The following is a 21,335-nucleotide window of genomic DNA, read 5'->3' as shown; positions in this document are numbered from 1 at the left end:
GTGTAAAGATAAATCAGAAATAAATTGATTTTTTTTTTTACCTCCTCAGTTTTTGTTAGTTATTTCAACAACAATTCAATGAGGAAACTTATTCAGAAGTACAGGTATTTATGATCTACCTGTCGAGTGTCGAAGCTTTCCTGGGCAGCCACCCCACTCAACTATTACCACACTTTGTTGAGAAGCAGGGCGAGGAGCTCTCCCATCACTTTCATTAAGTTACATAAAATGGTTGCAATTGCAAATACATGTAGGTCGATTTTCCTTTTTACAGCATTGTTCAGATCTATACCAAGGGATGCAAGTTATATACATACCTCTCCAACAAAATCTTCTAGTTCTACCAGACATCTCAAAAAGAAGCGAGGGATTTGGTTCTCTTTCTCTATGACTTTCTTCGCTTTCTCATATGCTTTCCCCAACTCCTCAAAGTCTGTTCAAAAAGAAAGATCATAAAAATCTGTTCCAACATTGTCATGGAAAAAATATATTCAACACTCAAGGGTCAATGGCTAATCTATAGATGACACAGTTATTCTGAGACACACTAATTAGTTACAGTTAATTGGAATAGAATGGAAGATACATAGTACAAGTAGCCATCTTATATTACTGGTCCAAAATGAAGAAAACTTCATATTCTAATTATCGAAAGTTTTGCCTGGTATGCTAAGGACAAGGTACGGTTTTAGCCAAATTCTGCCCGGCGTTTATGGAGGAAAATTATTTTGCGTTGCAGATATTTTCCTGTCAAATTCCTAAAAGAGTAACTTATAGTAACTCTCAAAAGCATATGGAAATCAACTCATCTACGCGCATGCGTAGTACATAATCAAATAAAGTAAGGGCTTTCAGGCTATTTGTGGTGTTTTCATGGTTTTTGTATTGATAAACTTGTGAAATTGAACACCTCTTCCCTCGTCGCCCGGAATAATTTTTATATGGATTAAAAATTTACTAAATAACTTACAATTCCTCTTAGTTTCATCCCGGGCGACGATGGAAGAGGGGTTAAAATATCAGTTGAAAGATGCTAACAAATTCGCCATCGTGACGCAATTTGCGTTGATCGTGGCGGTTGAAGAGGAAACGAGAATCATTTGAGTAGTAAATATATTTTCAAATAATATATGCTCATATAGTTATTTATTTAAACACATTGACATTTAATAAAATCATCATAATAATAATAGAAAATCCGGATAAATTTAAGCCTATCTTACAGACCGGATGCCATTTTTGTTGTTATGACTATAGTGTAAACAGAACGGTATATAAATAGCACCAACCGACGATTCGTGAGAATTCATGTTACGTACCAGGCAAGCTACATTTAAATAGTTTATATAACGATGGACGATTCTTTTAATAAATAATATATTCCTTGAAGATTCAAGCATTATTTTTTACCATTCATTTGATTAAATGGGAAACGGCATGTAACAGCAGACGACAATATCCACCTAGGTACGTACGTACATCAGTGACGTATTTAGCGCGAGTGTAACATTTTATATTTTTCAAAGACAACAATTTATTTGTCAGAAAGTTTACGATGGTTATTCACAAATATAAAATTTTAAGCACACTATCTATAAATATACACCACCGCGGTGGCCGAGCGGTTAGAGCGTTCACCCCGCATGCGGAAGGCCAGGGGTTCGAATCCCGCCCGCGAACGACCGAAGTCGTTAAATCAGGTAGTGACATTACTCGGCATCAAGTGTCAATGTCACGGGTCCTTGGAGATGACCTTAACACCGGATGATCGGTGTCACAATATGGCACTGGGGGTCTTTAGTGTTCTAGTATATCTGCAATAGTTACAAAACTATTTCGTTGTTTGGGGAACACTAATTCACTTTCATTTTTGAAAACACAATACAAAACCAAAAAAGTTTGTGTAGCTAAGATAGGGATTAATATACATTTCTTGCAAGGCACTTTTAACTAAGGAATATATGTTACTCATTAAAATTATTTTTAAATTGAGGTGCCTGAAAGATAATTTGCTCCATATGTGTTACTCGTATTACTATATGTATTTTAATTTACAATGATTGAAATAGATTATAGGCGCATATATCTTCTTTTTTTTTAAAGGGGGGGTGACTTCTCGAAAACATTGACAAACACAAAAATAGGGATTTTGGTAGCATTGGAGTGGGTTGATTACATGTATCCAATGTAGCACTTACAATTACATTTCATCTATCGTTCTCTACTACTATAAAATGCAGTCCGGGGGAGGGGGGTTACACAAAGCGAATACACAACATATGGGTAGATCTATATATAAATATAATATTGAGACTTGCAGTATTGAGCATTCCGTCAAAATTTTGTTTTTCTCCATTCGAGATAAATATACGATGTATGTATATACTTGCATAATGAGAAAATGCAGTTTAGATTTGAATGGTTTTCTTTTATCATGGGGCAGGGGTTGGTTAGCAAGTCTTAAGTTTTATTTCTCTTGTATAAACTATCGAATGATTTTTGTATTTTACAACTTTTAAGAGGGTTTCTTTGAGCAAAAGTGGATACAATGACACTAAATTGCGCAAACCAAGTGTTGGGGTGTACCAGCTTTGTATCGCTCAGTTGTACAGTACCGAACACATTGACGATTTTTTGTGGAGAAGCCTGATAGTGGTGAGTGAGAGTGTGTGTGAATATGTGCATAAGAGACGGTCTGTTTGAGGCATGGTATATTTGAGAGAGAGAGAGAGAGAGAGAGAGAGAGAGAGAGAGAGAAGAGAGAGAGAGTTTGACTTAAAAAGTTTTTCATGTTTTGTTTGTTTATTTTACGTCCTTTCGAGAACTTTTCTCTCAAATTGAGAAATCATCAGCTGTATGTGACGTACCACATATAAAACCTATGATTAGCATTTAAGGCTATAGCATTGATTTTTTTTAACGTGCCAATACCTGTTGTGACACAGGGCCTCCTTTTTTAAGGTCACGAAAAGTTGAAGATATCGAATAGTGATGAATTCGAATTTGCGTAATTTCTATAAAGAATACAAAATAAAGAGTAGGGCAAACACGGACCCCTGGACACAGTCGAGGTGGCATCAGGTGCCTATCTGAAAGACCCGTGATTCTCACTTTTGTTGAGCGTTTGTCGAACAGCACATGTATGTCAACGTCTCAGGTTCGACGTGGCATGTCATGAGCAGGGTTCGAACACACTATACCTCCCGGTTACGAAGTGTTATAGATTACATTTTAGTAGAAGATGCGTACTTTAACAATGTCACTAAGCTTAACGTCTGTGAGTTTAACGAATGGTCAGATCACGCACCAGTAGAATTTACTTTGAAATGTATGAATGCTAGCTTTTCCAATAATAGTGATGTAATCACGAGTGGTCCAAATACGACACGGAAGTTCAGATGGGACGACGAGCACGTGGAACAAATGGAACGTGACCTCAATGACAAAGTCAGTGATCTGTATAATATTATCGACTTAATACAATCATCTACCCTAACACTGGATCGTGGTATTGAGCAGTTTAATTCTATATTAAATGATGTTTTTCAACCTTGTTCTAGAAATGTAAAATGTTGTAAAAAAAATTCACCAAATAAGAAAAGTTCTACCAACAAGGATAAACCTTGGTTTGACGAAAAATGTAAGCACTTGTACAACACTTATCGTCATTTTATGTACATCTTTAATTCTGAGCGTAGCCCGGAAAACAGATGTAATCTGGTTGAAGCTAAAGGTGAATATAAACGTTATGAACGACAGGTCAGACGTAAGTATTTAAGATCAGAGGGGAACCGACTTAGTCTGTTACGTAGGAATAATCCTAGGCAATTTTACAAAGCGTTTAAGAAGAATTCACGGTCTCCACCTACAGAGTTGTCTTTGAATAATTTTTTTGAGCATTTCAAGTCTGTCTGTAACAATGATGTAACAATGATGGAGATAACAATAACACAGATGTGGACCGAGCTCAAAGTTGCATTTTCGAGGAGCTAGATGTTCCAATATCATGTGATGAAGTTTGTAATGTATTAAAGAAAACGAAAGCTGCTAAATCACCGGGCATTGATAACTTGTTAAATGAATACTTTTGTAAATTTCGAGTTATTTTTACTCCATTGTTGTCACATCTATTCAATATTATCTTTAATCGTGGCACATTTCCAACATGTTGGTCTGAGGGAATTATTTTCCCATCTTTTAAGAAAGGAAATGCTAACGACACTAATAGCTATAGAGGCATAACTCTGGTGAGTTGTTTGGCAAAAATATTTACTTCTGTTTTAAATGATAGGTTGTTAAAATGGTGTTACGGGAATAATTCTGTGTCAGATGCTCAGTTTGGTTTCAAACCAGGTTTTGGCACTTCAGACGCTATATTTGCATTACAAAGTGTCATTAGTAGAACGTTATCACGCAAAAATAAGTTATTTTGCTGTTTTGTTGATTATGAAAAGGCTTTCGATAATGTCAACCGAAACAAGTTATTTTTTAAATTATCACGCTGTGGCATCACTGGTAAATTACTTACAATCATCAAATCACTATATAGTAACTTAAAATCCTGTGTTAGATTTCAATCCGAATTATCGAACTTCTTCTCATGTACAAACGGATTAATGCAAGGTGAGGGGTTGTCCCCCTTTTTGTTCTCTCTCTATGTGAATGATTTTGAGAATGCATTTATTAATAGCTTATGTGATGGAATTGACTTTAAAGATATATCACTGTTTTTGCTAATGTACGCTGATGATACTGTACTTTTTTCTGAATCAGCCACAGGATTACAAAACATGTTAAATACTTTATCAGTTTATTGTAACGAATGGGACCTAAAAGTTAACATTCAAAAAACAAAAGTTCTTGTCTTTCGTAACGGAGGGAAAATAAATGCCGCCAGCAAATGGTTTTACAATGGTAGCGAACTAGAAGTTGTTGACAGTTTTAATTATCTTGGTCTTACTTTAAATTTTAATGGTAAATTTTTAAAGTCTCAGTGTATTATCGCCGAGCAGGGTAGAAAATGTATGTACCATATTCTTCGAATTTGTGATAATCTGTCACTGAATATTGTAACAAAACTTCATGTATTTGATACTTATGTTTCAAGTGTTTTGAATTATGGTAGTGAAATTTGGGGTTTTAACCCAGGTAACGATGTTGAAAAGGTACATGTGGACTTTTGTAAGCGAATTTTACATGTAAAGAAGTGCACTCCAAATTATATGGTTTACGGGGAACTTGGTCGTGTGCCAATGTATAATTTACGTATGATAAAAATTATCAAATATTGGTTGAAAGTTATCAAAACCGACAATTGTATCCTTCAATCTATATATGATGACATGTTGATTTGCAATCACAAGAACTGTAATTGGCGCTGCCAAGTTAAGCATTTATTATTATCGAAAGGATTTGGTGATGTATGGTTTAACCACTATGTTAATAATGAAGTTTTATTTCTAGAATGTCTCAAACAGCGTTTAACTGACAACTTCATGCAGTCACGAGATGAATTTTTTGTTAATTCACCCAAATGTATTCTGTATAGACACCTTATTGATAATGTTACCATTCAATTTTACTTGACAAAATCTATTCCGGAAAATCTTATTAATCTTTTAGCAAAATTTAGATTGTCTGCTCACCAGCTTAGAATTGAACAAGGTAGATATAATGGCACAGCAAGACAAGATCGATTGTGTGAATTCTGTAATTTGAACGAAGTTGAGGACGAATATCATTTTATTTTAATATGTCCTTTGTACAAAAACCTCAGATCTGCATATATAAAAAAATATTATTGGTCGCATGCTTCTATGTTTAAACTGGTACAATTGATGTCAATTCATAATAGAAAACAAATCTGTAATCTGGGTAAATTTTTAAAAGGTGCTTTACTCTTACAATCTAGCCAAACTATCGTCTAATGTATATGCTGGTTTTTGTTGGTTTCTTTTTTATGTAAACTTGTCTTATAACTCTCTTCATGTATGTCCATCCTCTAATATTCACTCCACTTTTCATACTGTATACATCTTTTTTGTTTATACTTTGTAATTGAATATGTATTATGCTGATGAGCCGTAAGGCTTAAAGCCAATAAACAATACAATACGAAGCGAATGCCCTACCACTGATAACCGTAACCGTTTCATAATTATCTTCCCTTTGAAGTTGTGTTTCTAGTTTCTCAGAAACACTGCGTTTTTTCCTGAGTATACCCATGAAATGACATTTTGCTCCAACTTAATACCACGCATATAATATTGAGAATATACATATATGGAATATTGCGTATGCCAATTAAAAACAAATACCGATGAATTCTATTGTGTTCCGATTCGTGAAGAATTACATTGGTGATAACCCAAACTTCGCATAAAATTCAGTGATTTGAATTTGAGCTGCCTTTGATGTCATAATTTTTTTTTCCGAATGCAGGCGAGACTCTAACAAATATAAAAAAAAATCTTAAAATTCGCCAAGTTGGAGACAGAAATAAGAAATCACTGTTACCAGTATATAAATGTTTCTTTAATTAATTTGGTGTTCAAACCATTATATTTCTGCACCAGAAAAGCTTTCCGCGAATACCTGCAGTTTTTGCCCCTGTGCGGCATATCTGATGTGGTTTCAATTTCCATTTAATACCCATTCAAATCAGTACAAAAACCAATAATTTCGCATTTATTAAGAATTAATACTTCTATGTGTGTTTTCCTACTCAAAACATCGCTTGGGGAGAACTCTCGTATATTACGTCAAATTTAACGTCAAATTTAGTGACGTCGTCAGGTTAATATAAAGTTTTCCGTTGAATATATTACAGCTACTATGGTAGATAAAGAATAACAATGGTCATTTTCATAAATGGCACACTCTCAAATACCAGATTTAGTATTTTGGTGAATTTCCTTGACAGGGCAGATTTTGGCTAAAACCGTACCTTGTCCTTTCATAATTATACCAAGTAGTGATAATCATATGAAGACAGATGCAGGTATATTTAACCATAATATTCTTCTTCTGGCCAGGTGCATTGCTACAGGAGCTATCGTTAAATTTTCAAACAAATCTCACTTGTTAATACACCGAATTCTCACCTGTTAATACACTGGCCATGTCTTTGATTTTCTTGTGATTTCCCATTTTCTTGATTATTTCTCTTAACTCATCAAATCTGTAAAAATACACAATACAGTATCTATGACATGAAGACAACATCTACGTGAATTATTATTAACGTGTTCAGTATATTTGGTATACCTATACAATGATTTACCTTTTTGTATACCTATACAATGATTTACCTTTTTGTATACCTATACAGTGATTTACCTTTTTGTATACCTATACAATGATTTACCTTTTTGTATACCTATACAATGATTTACCTTTTTTGTATACCTATACAATGATTTACCTTTTATCCTTTGCACTCCGCACAATGCGCTTTGGTTCATCCTCATCATCACTGAAGGCATATGCACTGCAAGAGAAACATTAATGACAATCACAGAAAATATTAGTATCTTTTTCCCTCATCTAGTTCACTTAATAATTAAATGGTTTATCTTTTTAAAAATTATATTACTCTATGTTGCCTGCATGGTTCTAAAGGGCCTATCTTATAGAAATAAACCACCTACTGTGTCTATCTTACAGCTGTGTGTGTCTTCAGGAAAAAATAACATATGATCAGTTCACAACTCTCTAAAACCAAAGTGTGCCATTTAATAAATACATTTTTGTGCTTATTTCTTTACCAAAATCTAGTTTCAAACAGTCTAAAGAATAATCTAAATTGCTGAATCTTAAATATAATATGTATTGAGTGATAAACACTGCCCTGCAGCTCAATGCTTGAACTGTGATGACAAAAACTTGTATCATACTGAACAAAAATAGATGTAGCCATGTTTAAAATGCACTTCAGGTCAAATTTGTGTAGGTCATGTTGCCTATAGATTAATGAAAGAATCTTAAAAGATTCAAATTATATAGTCTGATTTAGGGGTTGGGCTGTTAATCTGTGGACCTTCTGGTTGAGAATTTAATTTTTTTCTCAAATCATTTGACACTAAAAACTGCATTTTTTTTGGCTACATGAAGCAAAATGATAAATTTTCAACACCACAACATTATTACATATGCTCTATTTGTTCTCATTCTTGACACTTATACTATAGTTTTCATTCATAACAATTTTGATAAATATATCATTTATACTTAAAACAGAAGAATGCAAAAAAAAGTGCTATTGACTGGATGCAGTTATATATAAGTACTGTATCTGATTTAAATGTAAATTCATGCAGTACATACACTGGTCTTGCTGCAGGTGCTCCGGCACGAGGGACATTGACCTCTGAATCTGATGAACTGTCTGACTCCGAGTCAGAACCTTTAAAGAATCGTGACATCTTTTTTCTATTTAACTAAAAAATAAAAGCATAATTACATGTCAGAATGGTATTGTAAATAATTACATATCAGAATGATTTTGTAAATAATTGTTTTCTTACCTTTCTACTTCATATACTAAAACATTCTATTCTATTTTAAAAAAAAAAGTATTGATAACTCATAAATCATCGAAATTATTTCCAATTTATACCACAGACATTGGTGAATTGGACTAAATTAACCCTTTCCGTGGTTTTAAACCCATTTTATCAGTATTCTAATCTTGGAATACATTGAAATCAATTACTGTAGGTAGTGTGGTCGAAGAACGCATCACTTGATTTCAATGAAAATAAACTTCAAACAGGTAAGTGATTTATTTCATAAAGTTTTCACAGGAAAAATGACTTAATGCTTACTCACTTTCTAAATCATTTAAAGGATTTAATCATGTCCCACATAATGTGACAAAATATTGTCTGCTTAGACTGAAGGTTCATAGACCAAGGGAATTTCATTTTCTTTGGCCTTTGTGGTTCTTTGCGTATTGAAAGAAGACTTAACCATCAAAATCAGGACCCCGTAATGGTGCTGCCCATTGTTTAAATCACCTTTTCCAATGCAATTGCTAATGCAAATAGATGAATTATCATTATTTGAATTCCTATCCTGAAAACACTAGGCTTGGAATGAAATTTTTATGGTACGCCTAAATTTTGTGATTGCTCAATTGACGTATAAACAGGTCCAGCACAATCTCTTTATTCAGCTATATAGCTTTATAAAGTATTTCAAATCTTTAATCAAATCAGTTTCTATTTAAGCATAAAAATTGAATGTTTCATCCTTGTACTCCATACAACACATTGTAAACAAAAAATACTTCTTAAACTATGCCCCTACAGGAAGAATTTTGATTAAAATATGTCCAATGCTTAGGATTGTTAAACAGCTATCCAATTTTCAGCATTGGGTAAAAGTCAAAAGGGATAAAAAGAATAATGGACTGGCAATCAGATTCTGCATTGTAAAGTCATCATACTTAGATATATGCTTCAAAGCACACAGGGTAGTGGACAGTTAACAACACAAAAGAAATTCTCTTTTCATAAAAAATCTTAAAACAACATGGTACTCCAATAACAGAACAGTATTGTGATTAGTCCCAAGTATAAAGATGAGCCACTTTTTGGCTATACAATTGCACTTAATAAGTTCTAATTCAATCCAAGTTAGGCTAATCAAGCTATTTCAAATAGCTTTATAAAGCTATATATAGCTAAATATATAGAGACCGCTAAACCCGATAAACACATGTTGATAGCCTGTCGAAATATGGGCATACGAGGTCTGAGGATATACATAGCGATGCGATTTTTCTCCAAAGACACCCAACACTCAATGTCGAAAAGATAAACGACCAAAATATAGGCCATCAAACCATAACTGTTCGACGACATCTTATTCAATCACTGGATTCCTTGTACATAATTAACGACGTAGGAAATTCGGGCCATTCACGCACCATACTGTCCAATAAAATGTTGATTTTTTTCGACTATACACGTTAAAATGTCGATCTTAATGCTAAGAAAAACTAAACAATTTCACCTATAACACTTACATGTGTACAAGACGGTTTTCTTGCCTTATTTACATCAAAATTACCTTTTCAACATGAGGAACGAAGAAGCGACAATGTGGACTCCGTGACGTCACTAACCAATGAAAAATCCAAAGGCGTGCCGATGGTATAATGCTTGTGCAATCGTAATAACTCGGCCATTTCCGTAACCGACCAATAACTAATAAAAAAAAAAATTTAAAAGGCCGAGCATATTCCGATCGATGCCTGTGTTCAGAGGAGTTCCAAATGTATTTAGAAGATGGAGACTTCACTAAAGTCTGAAGCAAATCAAGAGAAACAATCGGATGCAAGAGTTGTTATTGCGAATAAGAATAAGAAAGTATTTACAGGTAAGTCACATATAGAAATATATCATATTCACAACTTCTGAAACAGCATATGACACCAAAAGACACCCAGGAACTTGGCATTCTCATATAACAATATATGAGACAGTTCATTGTAGTGAGAAAAACAGTATCATGCTTTGAGGCTGAATATGATTGTAACAACTCAAGCAAAAGAGAAAATTCTTGGTTGAGTGAGCACTGTTGTTATAAACATCTTAAACTATTTCATAAAAAATAAATATTCATTATAATAGTTTATTATTCATATGTCATTATGATACTGATATTGTCCATTTACTTGTGTATATACCTGATTTGCGATTCATATTTGTATGTACTGGTTTCCCCCAAGGTAGTCGTATGTTTTGGCCAAAATGTTGGACAATTCTGCGCAGACGTTTCTGCCCAAAAATTTAGACACTTCGGCCCAAATTTTTGAGACACTTCGGCCCAAGACGTTTCGGCCCTAATTTTTTTTTGTCTGAGACACTTCAGCCCATATTTTTCATTTTGCCAACATCACCCATATTATTGCAATTCCATAACATTATAATAGTACATTGACACTTCGGCCCAATGACACACTTCGGCCCAACAACACTTTGGCCCAAATGTAAAATAAAGATTTTCAATTATCAATCAATTCCTTTGGTTTTTAGGCATTTTGGTTTTCATTTCATCATTTTATTGTTTGATTTGCTTATATCACCCATAATTACGTTTCAACATTACTACCAGTACATTGACACTTCGGCCCAATGACACAGAATCGGCTCGAATGTAAAATAAAGATATATTATTCATCAATCAATTTCTTTGGTTTAACTTTAGTTATTTTGTTTTCATTTCATAGTTATATTGATAACCCGTTTGTGTTGTAACTGTGTAGAATTCACTACTAGGTGTGCATGTGTACCAATATAAGCTTTACCAAAAAAGATTTTAAAAGAAAGAGAGAAAATGTACTGGGATTCAAACCTAGGTCCTAGAATATGTATAATAATCAGATGCTCAACCATGTCTCAAGTTCTGTTCAGTCTGTTGCATTTTCTCCCTTCATGTTATGTTTCCCCAACCCAACTGCTGGGGAGAGATCTGATTGTTGGGACACTGCATGGTGTCACCGTGACCAAATAGCTCAGTCAGTAGAACGTCGGGTAGGGGGCAGGTAGCTATAGAGTTCATTGCATTTTCGTTCTATGATCCTGTTACTATCAAGTTAATGAGGTCTCTAAATTTGTTTCATATGAAGGATAGTCAGTAGTGGATGAAAAGCACAATAATTAATTGGGGTGAAATTTTAACTCTCAACTCAAATAAAAACCCAACTCTCAACTTAGATGTATTTGAAGGTGTCAGTTCAAATATCACAGACAGGTCAATACCAAATTTCTCTTCAAAATCAGTTTTCTATTTAATTTACGTAAATGATACATTTCAAGTTAGAAACTTACTATACATTTTATGATGAATTAATTCTGTGTCTTTGTAGTAGTCCGGTACTGGATTAATTAGTTTCATTAAAACTTGAATTAATCACCAGTACATTGTCATAATTTTTATATTTCAGGAGTAAAGCGAGCAGCACATCAGATACCAGAGGAAATCCTCAATAATCCTAAACTCCAGCATGCAGTCAAACAGGTGTGATGTCTTAGGTCGAATAATATCATGCTTTCATACTTGAATCTTATTTTTCATACTTGAATCTTATTGGCCGAGAAACATTTATAAAAAAAAGTTTGAAAAATTTAATGTTTCCCTGTGGGAGTATAAGTCACACTGTTGTGTCCAGTATTTAGCAATGGGAAACTAGTGTTAAATCTAAAGCAAACTAGCATGGCGCCGCACCATGCCCTTTTTAATTGCACCATGGCCTTTTTTCTCTATAAATTTTTTAAAAATATTTGTTAATATAAACAATTATTCTTTATTTCACAAGGTTGATTGAAAAGTTTAAAATCAAGGCAGCAGGTATTAACTTTTAAAGAGGCTAAATGATCATTCTATTACTATCATAGTATGATACAATGAAAGTGCCCAAAAATGTCTTGTTGCGATGAAAAGTGCCCTTTTGAACATATGATATGTGTGCCCTCTCTAGATCCTAGATTTAACACTAGGAAACATTATTTGACAATGGGTGATATTATTATAAATTATCGAATGCTCCGCATACGTGGTCTGCTGTTTGTTACAGCGACACTGTGAATCAAAATTAAAGTCAGTGAAATGGACTACACAGGTGTGGATTAGACAGTTTTAACTGTACTTGCATAGATTTCCCTTGTATTAATGGCTCACAATGAATTAAACATATGATAGCAACATTCTTTGATCTTTTTATATTTTTTGTAGCTACCTGAAAATTATAATTTTGAAATATATAAAACAGTATGGAAGATTCAATCCACTGGCGCCAAGAGAGGTATTACAGTTACAAACTTCTCTCCTTTCATTACAAGAGAGGTATTACAGTTACAAACTTCTCTCCTTTCATTACAAGAGAGGTATTACAGTTACAAACTTCTCTCCTTTCATTACAAGAGAGGTATTACAGTTACAAACTTCTCTCCTTTCATTACAAGAGAGGTATTACAGTTACAAACTTCTCTCCTTTCATTACAAGAGAGGTATTACAGTTACAAACTTCTCTCCTTTCATTACAAGAGAGGTATTACAGTTACACATTTCTCTCCTCTCATTACAAGAGAGGCATTACAGTTACACATTTCTCTCCTTTCATTACAAGAGAGGTATTACAGTTACACATTTCTCTCCTTTCATTACAAGAGAGATATTACAGTTACACATTTCTCTCCTCTCATTACAAGAGAGGTATTACAGTTACACATTTCTCTCCTTTCATTACAAGAGAGGTATTACAGTTACAAACTTCTCTCCTTTCATTACAAGAGAGGTATTACAGTTACACATTTCTCTCATTACAAGAGAGGTATTACAGTTACACATTTCTCTCTTTCATTACAAGAGAGGTATTACAGTTACACATTTCTCTCCTTTCATTACAAGAGAGGTATTACAGTTACACATTCTCTCCTTTCATTACAAGAGAGGTATTACAGTTACACATTTCTCTCCTTTCATTACAAGAGAGGTATTACAGTTACACATTTCTCTCCTTTCATTACAAAAGAGGTATTACTGTTACACATTTCTCTCATTACAAGAGAGGTATTACAGTTACACATTTCTCTCATTACAAGAGAGGTATTACAGTTACACATTTCTCTCCTCTCATTACAAGAGAGGTATTACAGTTACACATTTCTCTCATTACAAGAGAGGTATTACAGTTACACATTTCTCTCCTTTCATTACAAGAGAGGTATTACAGTTACACATTTCTCTCCTCTCATTACAAGAGAGGTATTACAGTTACAAACTTCTCTCCTTTCATTACAAGAGAGGTATTACAGTTACACATTTCTCTCCTTTCATTACAAGAGAGGTATTCCAGTTACACATTTCTCTCCTCTCATTACAAGAGAGGTATTACAGTTACAAACTTCTCTCCTTTCATTACAAGAGAGGTATTACAGTTACACATTTCTCTCCTTTCATTACAAGAGAGGTATTCCAGTTACACATTTCTCTCCTTTCATTACAATCTGATTGTGTAACACTTTTAAATGGTGAATTTACTTGGTCTAATTGATCTGACTTATTTTCCATATTTTCACAGTTGCTCTACAGTTTCCAGAGGGATTATTAATTTTTGCATGCACAATAGCAGATATCATAGAAGAGTAAGTTCATATAATCATGTACATACTATTTATGTGATATAATATGTGAATGAAGTACACATTTTCTTTCATATAATAAGGAAAGAAATTTAATTCATCTATCTTCATTGATGGATGACAATTTTATAACGTAAATATTATTCAAACTTTATAGAGGTTGATTCCTTTGTGCATGATATTTTAGATTCACAGAAGCTGACACGGTGATTATGGGAGATGTGACGTACGGAGCCTGTTGTGTAGACGACTTCACGGCGAGAGCTCTAGGTGCTGAACTCATGGTTCATTACGGACACAGCTGTCTTGGTATGGCTTTAAAATCAAGACTGTTAGTCATCATTTTTTGAGAGCAAAACAGCAATTCATCTTCCTTCACTTGTTGTATTTATCAGAAGTTCAATACATTTTATTTCCCCATAATATAGTCATGTAATGTAGTCTTGTAATGAAATTTTGAAACACCATCTAATGTCATGTTTACAGAACTTAACTGGTTGCCTCTATCAGATTACTTTGTCTATAGAAAAGTCATTTTAGTGTATAAAGTTTTACATGGTTTAATGCCAGATTATTTAAATGTTTTTAAATATGTATCAGAAGTCAGTCAGAGGCAAACTAGAAATTCTTATTCAAATATTTTGTATATACCCAGGGCAAAAACAGAATATTATAGAAGATCTTTCAGCATTTCAGGGAGCACAGTGTGGAATGCCTTGAGTCAAAACATAAGAAACTCAACGAGTGTTGCGTGTTTTAAGAGAAATTATCTTAGAGATTATCACCATACTTTTTAAGCTTCATTTTGTATTCTATTTATCTTACATTCATAATTATTTCTTAAGTTTATATGTATTCTACTTCTTTTAATCTGTGTTTATTTTACTAATATCTGTCTGTATGTATGTTATATGCAGGACCATATTGAAAACTAGCGTTATCGCTAAATATGTAATCCTGGTTAAATAAAGGTCTTATTATTATTAAATAAAGGTCTTATTATTATTATTATTATGTATGATAAGATTTAGTTCCCTTTTGATGAACACAAATGTTCGAATCCCGCTCACGCCGGTAAGTGAGAAAGTTTCCCAGTTTACTTTTGGAAGGTCGGTGGTCTCTTCCCAGGTACATTGTATCTGGGTTCTCTCTTCCACCAACAAAAACTGGGCGCCACTATATAACTGAAAAATTGTTGAATGTGGTGAAAAACATTAAAACAAACAATCAAAGGATTTATAAAATGTTATGGTGAAACTTGGAATTATTAGCATATATACATGCACATTTCACATTTTACAGTGCCCATTGATCACATTTTACAGTGCCCATTGATCACATTTTACAGTGCCCATTGATTACATTTTACAGTGCCCATTGATTACATTTTACAGTGCCCATTGATCACATTTTACAGTGCCCATTGATCATATTTTACAGTGCCTATTGATTACATTTTACAGTGCCTATTGATTACATTTTACAGTGCCCATTGATTACATTTTACAGTGCCCATTAATCACATATTATAATACCCATTAATCACATTTTACAGTGCCCATTGATCAGACAGAAGGAATCCAGATGTTGTATGTCTTTGTGGACATAAAGATTGACACCATGCATTTTCTGGACACAATCAGGCACAACTTTTCAGCAGGTTCTTCCCTGGCATTAGTCTGTACCATACAGTTTGTGGCGGCTTTGCAGGTAACTCTTTGATTAGATTAACAGAGCTGGACTAAAGGTGTAAGCTTGTGGTGAAAATAATAAACTGAAACAGAATTATTAAGATTTTGTATCGTGTAATGGTCGAAATTATTGTAAATGGAAATGTTGTGAGTTTGTTGTAAAGAAGGAGGGGGATGGTGGACAAATTTGCAGATTTTTAATGAGTTGGGTTGGATGGGAGGCTCCCAATCCCTATTGATATGGAAGGGAAGAGTGACACAAACAATACTCGATTTGTGGAACAGTGATTGCCCTTTTGATAATGTTACTGTACAATACAATGGAACACTACTCATCTAGTAAATATCAAACCATGTTTACTGCATTTTTAATGTGCTTTGTAAGGCTGCCAGTCGAGAACTGAAGGACAAATATGAAGTGATCATACCACAGTCTAAACCATTGTCTCCTGGGGAAATTCTAGGCTGTACATCACCAAAGCTCAAACCAGGCACTGATGCCATCATGTAAGTCTTAAAGTCTGAATACAATAAGGCCTATTTTGTTATTATTTAACAAAATAAAATATATGTGCATTTCCTATTTCATTCCCCAAAATATTAGGTAGGGTAGGTAGGTAAAACTTTTTTTGAAATCTTGGTTTTTGATCCCCTTTCAATACAGGTCTATATACATTACAAATACTTTTCACACATTTTGAAGATCAATAGAAGTTTTAAAAATGTAAGTCAGAGAAACTCAAATGCAAAAAGAAAAAAATCCCAAATTCAGGATTTTTATATTTTTTCTTTATACATGCATATCATCAATAAAATATTTAGGGTCAGCACTAAAAGGTAGGTAGGGTCGGAAAACCGGAAACACACATGTATCTTATTTTGGCCTAATTAGAAAGACCTATACTATGGTAAGGCACTATTACCCAAGTATGATTTTTGTATCCTTTTTGTTGAGGTTGAATGACAATGTTTCTGTCAAAAGTAAGGATAAACTAACTTTTGTGAATGTTGACAAACATTTTATTTTTTTAATCAGTTTTGTCCTCAGGTGCTTCAAAATTAAATCTTCATTAATGGTTTTCATTTCATACGTCTAACTTTAGACAAAACATATGGTACGATTTCTGAACATCTGTTCGTCCATTCAGGGTTTTCTGTTTCTATTTTTCTGTCACGTATCAAGCTAAAATTTACAGAGCAGCTTCTTTGTGAGTCACACTAGATCATGTTGCAATTTTGATTCATTTCAACCTCTTTTGCAGGAGTTTTAACACTTTATTTGAAATTTAATGTTATATGGGGATACATGGTTTGTCCATCTAACTCCTCCCACAGTTTTTAAGTGAGGACCTTCTTATTTCACAGAGTGTTTGTATGGCTATTGAAGATGTGCATATAGTAAAGGTTTTGATTTTCTTTAATTTTTTTTAGAAAATTAAAGGTTATTGAACTTAGTAAATGTTTTGAAAAATATTTTACACACAGTTCTTGGTTTGTCTATCTACCTCCTGTCACAGTTTTTAAACAAGACCCTTTTATAAATTTGTATATTGCAAAAGAAGACATGTCACAGATTGATGATGGCTGATACTACATTAAGTAAAGTTCTACAACTCCTGGCAGTTTTATCATGTGTGCTAATCACTCATAGAAAACAAACTCCTTAGAAAAGCACCCTAAATGCTTGTGATGGGCGTAATATGTTCTGGAACTCTTGTTACTGTTATATACTGTTACATATATAAATTTTAAAGTTGTATTCAGGTTGTGTCATATTTTGTTTTTACAGATACCTAGGAGATGGAAGATTTCATCTTGAGTCAATCATGATCAGTAATCCCACTGTACAAGCATATAGGTAAACAGTTGTCTCCCTTGTCTCATAACCATAAATTAGCATCAGATTCACTGGTTAAAGATAGAATGTTCATCTTCATCTATCTTCCTTCTGGACTAAAGGATCAATAATAATAATGAGTATTCCATTTGCTTATCTACACAAATATCGTACTACTTTTACTACATGTATGTGAATATATGTATTTCATTTTTATTCATTTTTGCATATTTTACAGATATGATCCATACAGCAAGGTCTTTTCAAAAGAATACTATGACACAGAGAAGATGCATTCTATTAGAAGGAATGCTATAGCAACAGCTGCCCAAGGGCAGAAATATGGAGTGGTGCTGGGAACTTTGGGAAGGCAAGGATCAACTAAGATTTTACAGGTATTCAGCTCTTAGCAACTGAACTAAAATATGGCATTGATATCTCATTATGTGGCATTGATATCTCAGTATGTGGCATTGATATCTCAGTATAAAATGTGGCATCAATATCTCAGTATAAAATGTGGCATTGATATCTCAGTATAAAATGTGGCATTGAGATCTCAGTATAAAATGTGGCATTGATATCTTGGTATAAAATGTGGAACTGAGATCTCAGTATAAAATGTGGCATTGATATCTCAGTATAAAATGTGGTATTGATATCTCAGTATAAAATGTGGCTCCGAGATCTTAGTATAAAATGTGGTATTGATATCTCGGTATAAAATGTGGCATTGAGATCTCAGTATAAAATGTGGCTCTGAGATCTCAGTATAAAATGTAGCATTGATATCTCAGTATAAAATGATCTCGGTATAAAATGTGGTATTGATATCTCGGTATAAAATGTGGCATTGAGATCTCAGTATAAAATGTGGCTCTGAGATCTCAGTATAAAATGTGGCATTGATATCTCGGTATAAAATGTGGCATTGATATCTCAGTATAGAATGTGGCTCTGAGATCTCAGTATAAAATGTGGTTATAATGCCTGAGATCACTAAAACTGTTTTACAGGAAATGCTGGAAAAAATGAAGGAATGTGGTAAAAGTGGTACACTGGTGTTGCTGTCAGAAATTTTTCCGGACAAGTTGAAGTTATATCCAGAAATTGATGCGTAAGCAAATGAAATCTGTTTATCGTATGAAATGACTTGATACGACCTGTTCACTCTGTTTTGTGAAAACATTTTTTATAGCATAATGTATGTGTAATAGGATTAGGCAGCAGGTAGAGTCTACATAAGCACTCTACTGATATGCACTTAATCATAATTCCTTGTGGTTTTAATATCTTTTATCTCCAAGTCTTCACAAATTTTGAGGATTGAATTTTTGGGTATATATTATGGTGTAAATATTGCTAACGACATTGGAATATTCTTCTCAGTAACGAGCTTGTGTTCACTGTCTACTTTCAGCTGGGTACAGATAGCTTGTCCTCGGTTATCCATAGATTGGGGTATGGCATTCGAAAAACCTTTGTTATCACCGTATGAGGTAAGAAAATATGTGTCAGTTGCAGATGTTGCATTTATATGTTTTTATAACATTAGCGGTTAGAATTTTATACCATCAGTGGTTAGAATTTTATACCATCAGTGGTTAGATTTTTATATCATCAGTGGTTAGATTTTTATATCATCAGTGGTTAGATTTCAGGGTGTATGTCAATTGTGCTGGAAAAGTGACCAGCATTAAATGTGCTAAACTCACAAATGAAGAAAATTGTAAACCTGCTGAAAATTTCTATGGATATGCAGGGCAGCAGGAAATGAAATAAAACATGTTACATGATGTATTTAACTAAAATCCCACCCCACCCCCAAGAATTCAAGGCTGCTATCTTTAACATTACACATATGTATCAAGTACAATGTGTTAATTTATTTTGAAAAATAAGTAGTTGCAAAAATTTGGTCAATTTCTGAATATTTTTGTACAATAACCCCCTAAAGAAAAGGGATTTCCTTTACAAAATTCCACATCAACCACTTTTAGCAAACTAATCACATTCCAATGGTTAAAGGTTAGCAGCCATGGTATTACACGTAATTTTCATCTTAACACCCTATAGAATTACCTATGCACAGTACATGTGCTTTCTGCCCTACTTTAGAAATGGCAAGGTCATCAGTCTTTAGACGGCAAAGTCAGCCTATCCCAGCAGGCTGCACCAGGTCATCAAAGGTCAAACAGGGCATCTGGCATACACCACTATCCAGCCTATGTTTTTCAAATTGTGGTGAAGAACTTGGATCAAGGTCATTCATCAAATTATTAATGTCTATGATTTTAGTTATATCCTTTCATCTATTCAGACACATAGACTTCTTCAGAGTAACACAAAAAGCAAACCAAGTGAAGAGATCAAGCATTTTATTTTATTAGATTCCCATTTTAAAATTTGTGAATTTTATTTTGCTTGCAATTCTGAGTCCTTCATTTGTCTATCCTTAACTTTATGCAAGTACATTGAGATGAAGCTTTTGTTTTGACAGTAGATATTGTAGTTATTCATTATATACACTGTACTTGTTAAGCATGAACAGGTTTTTTATTCTCTCCTACAGATGTCAGTTGCCTTGAATATTGCCCAGTGGCAAGATGTGTATCCTATGGACTTTTATGCAAATGAAAGTTTAGGTCCGTGGACTGTGAATAACACAAAACACCAGCCTCCTCGAAAGCAGAGGCTAAAAAAGACCATTCCGATCAAAGCAGAAACACAAGGGAGTGGAACCTGTTCAAAGGATTGTGCTTCGTGTTCATGTTCATCAAAGAGTTTAGAAATAAAGGAAAATACTTAAGTTTGTTGTTTATTAATGAGGTCCCTTCTGGTTTAATCATCCATACATGCAATTCTTGTCAATCCCTTAATAGTGAACATGACTTAATATCTAAGTTCATACTGTTCACATTTCAACTTTTTTTTTCAAGAATATTGTCCGTCGTCAAACTTGGAACATTGTTTAAGACAGCCTGAAGGAAGTTTTTCTATGTGATCAGCATTAATTAAGCTTATTTGACATTTCCAGAATGGCTGCAGACGAAGTCACCAAACTTCACACAAATGGTTCTTTTTTAGCTCTTCTGAGCCGAAGGCTCAAAGAGCTAATGCTATGGCCATTTGTGCGGTGTGCGTAAACTTTTTAGAAAAAGGGCTATAACTCAAGAACCCCTTGGCCATTTTTTTTCAAATTTGTTACAGGGTATCATTGGCCCAAGGGCTTTCATACATACTGAATAGAGGGATGTGACCCTTTAACAAGGGGAGATAATCAGGAAAATACAAACAAAAGTAGTGGTTGCTAAAAAATCTTCTTCTCAAGAACCACCGGGCAGATTATCACCAAACTTACACATAAGGATGAAGATATGTTGTAGATTAAAAATTGTTCAAGGCATTACCCTGGGGCAAAGGGCGTGGTCTCAAGGTCACTTCAAAGTTGACCTAAATTTATATTTCCTTAAATCTTTGATATTTTAGTCATTATAAGGACTAGGATCATCAAATTTTGACAGTTGATGCATCTTAGGACCTTGTGTCAAGTTGTCTCAAAAGTAGGTCATGGTGACCTACTTTTTGAATTTTGCAGGTATTTATTTTAAAATTAATTTTGATGCATATCTTGGACACTTTGAAGCCTATGATCAT

The 21,335-nt window shown here is 33.8% G+C and overlaps 2 protein-coding genes across 5 annotated transcripts in view; one reads left to right on the top strand and one right to left on the bottom strand.

Moving 5' to 3' along the window:
- LOC125681151 (eukaryotic translation initiation factor 3 subunit C-like) overlaps nt 1–10,158 on the bottom strand; it is a 43,336-nt gene extending 33,178 nt beyond the window's left edge. For 3 of the 4 annotated variants that reach the window (XM_056160734.1, XM_056160722.1, XM_056160732.1), the window contains exons 1-5: nt 10,075–10,158; nt 8,326–8,438; nt 7,424–7,489; nt 7,104–7,180; nt 318–433 (exon numbers count right to left, since the gene is read on the bottom strand). In XM_056160734.1, coding sequence (XP_056016709.1) covers nt 318–433; nt 7,104–7,180; nt 7,424–7,489; nt 8,326–8,423 — 357 coding nt within the window. In that variant the 5' untranslated portion in view covers nt 8,424–8,438; nt 10,075–10,158. Of the gene's footprint in view, nt 1–317; nt 434–7,103; nt 7,181–7,423; nt 7,490–8,325; nt 8,439–10,030 lie in introns of all 4 variants that reach the window. The other variant, XM_056160728.1, reaches the window with a different exon arrangement.
- A 28-nt stretch (nt 10,159–10,186) lies between these two features.
- LOC125681021 (2-(3-amino-3-carboxypropyl)histidine synthase subunit 1-like) lies at nt 10,187–20,487 on the top strand. The gene is made up of 12 exons (XM_048920907.2): nt 10,187–10,383; nt 11,954–12,027; nt 12,742–12,811; nt 14,090–14,153; nt 14,338–14,459; nt 15,706–15,860; nt 16,227–16,348; nt 17,631–17,699; nt 17,917–18,073; nt 18,695–18,795; nt 19,099–19,177; nt 20,251–20,487. The coding sequence occupies exons 1-12, from the start codon at nt 10,293–10,295 to the stop codon at nt 20,485–20,487; spliced, it is 1,341 nt and encodes a 446-aa protein (XP_048776864.1). The 5' UTR covers nt 10,187–10,292.
- Nucleotides 20,488–21,335: the final 848 nt, after the last annotated feature.

This window comes from Ostrea edulis, chromosome 1 (assembly GCF_947568905.1).
Source record: "Ostrea edulis chromosome 1, xbOstEdul1.1, whole genome shotgun sequence".
In the NCBI taxonomy this organism is placed as follows: Eukaryota; Metazoa; Mollusca; class Bivalvia; order Ostreida; family Ostreidae; genus Ostrea; species Ostrea edulis.
The sequence above is the reverse complement of the archived record's forward strand: the minus strand, read 5'-3'. Positions and strand labels throughout refer to the sequence as shown.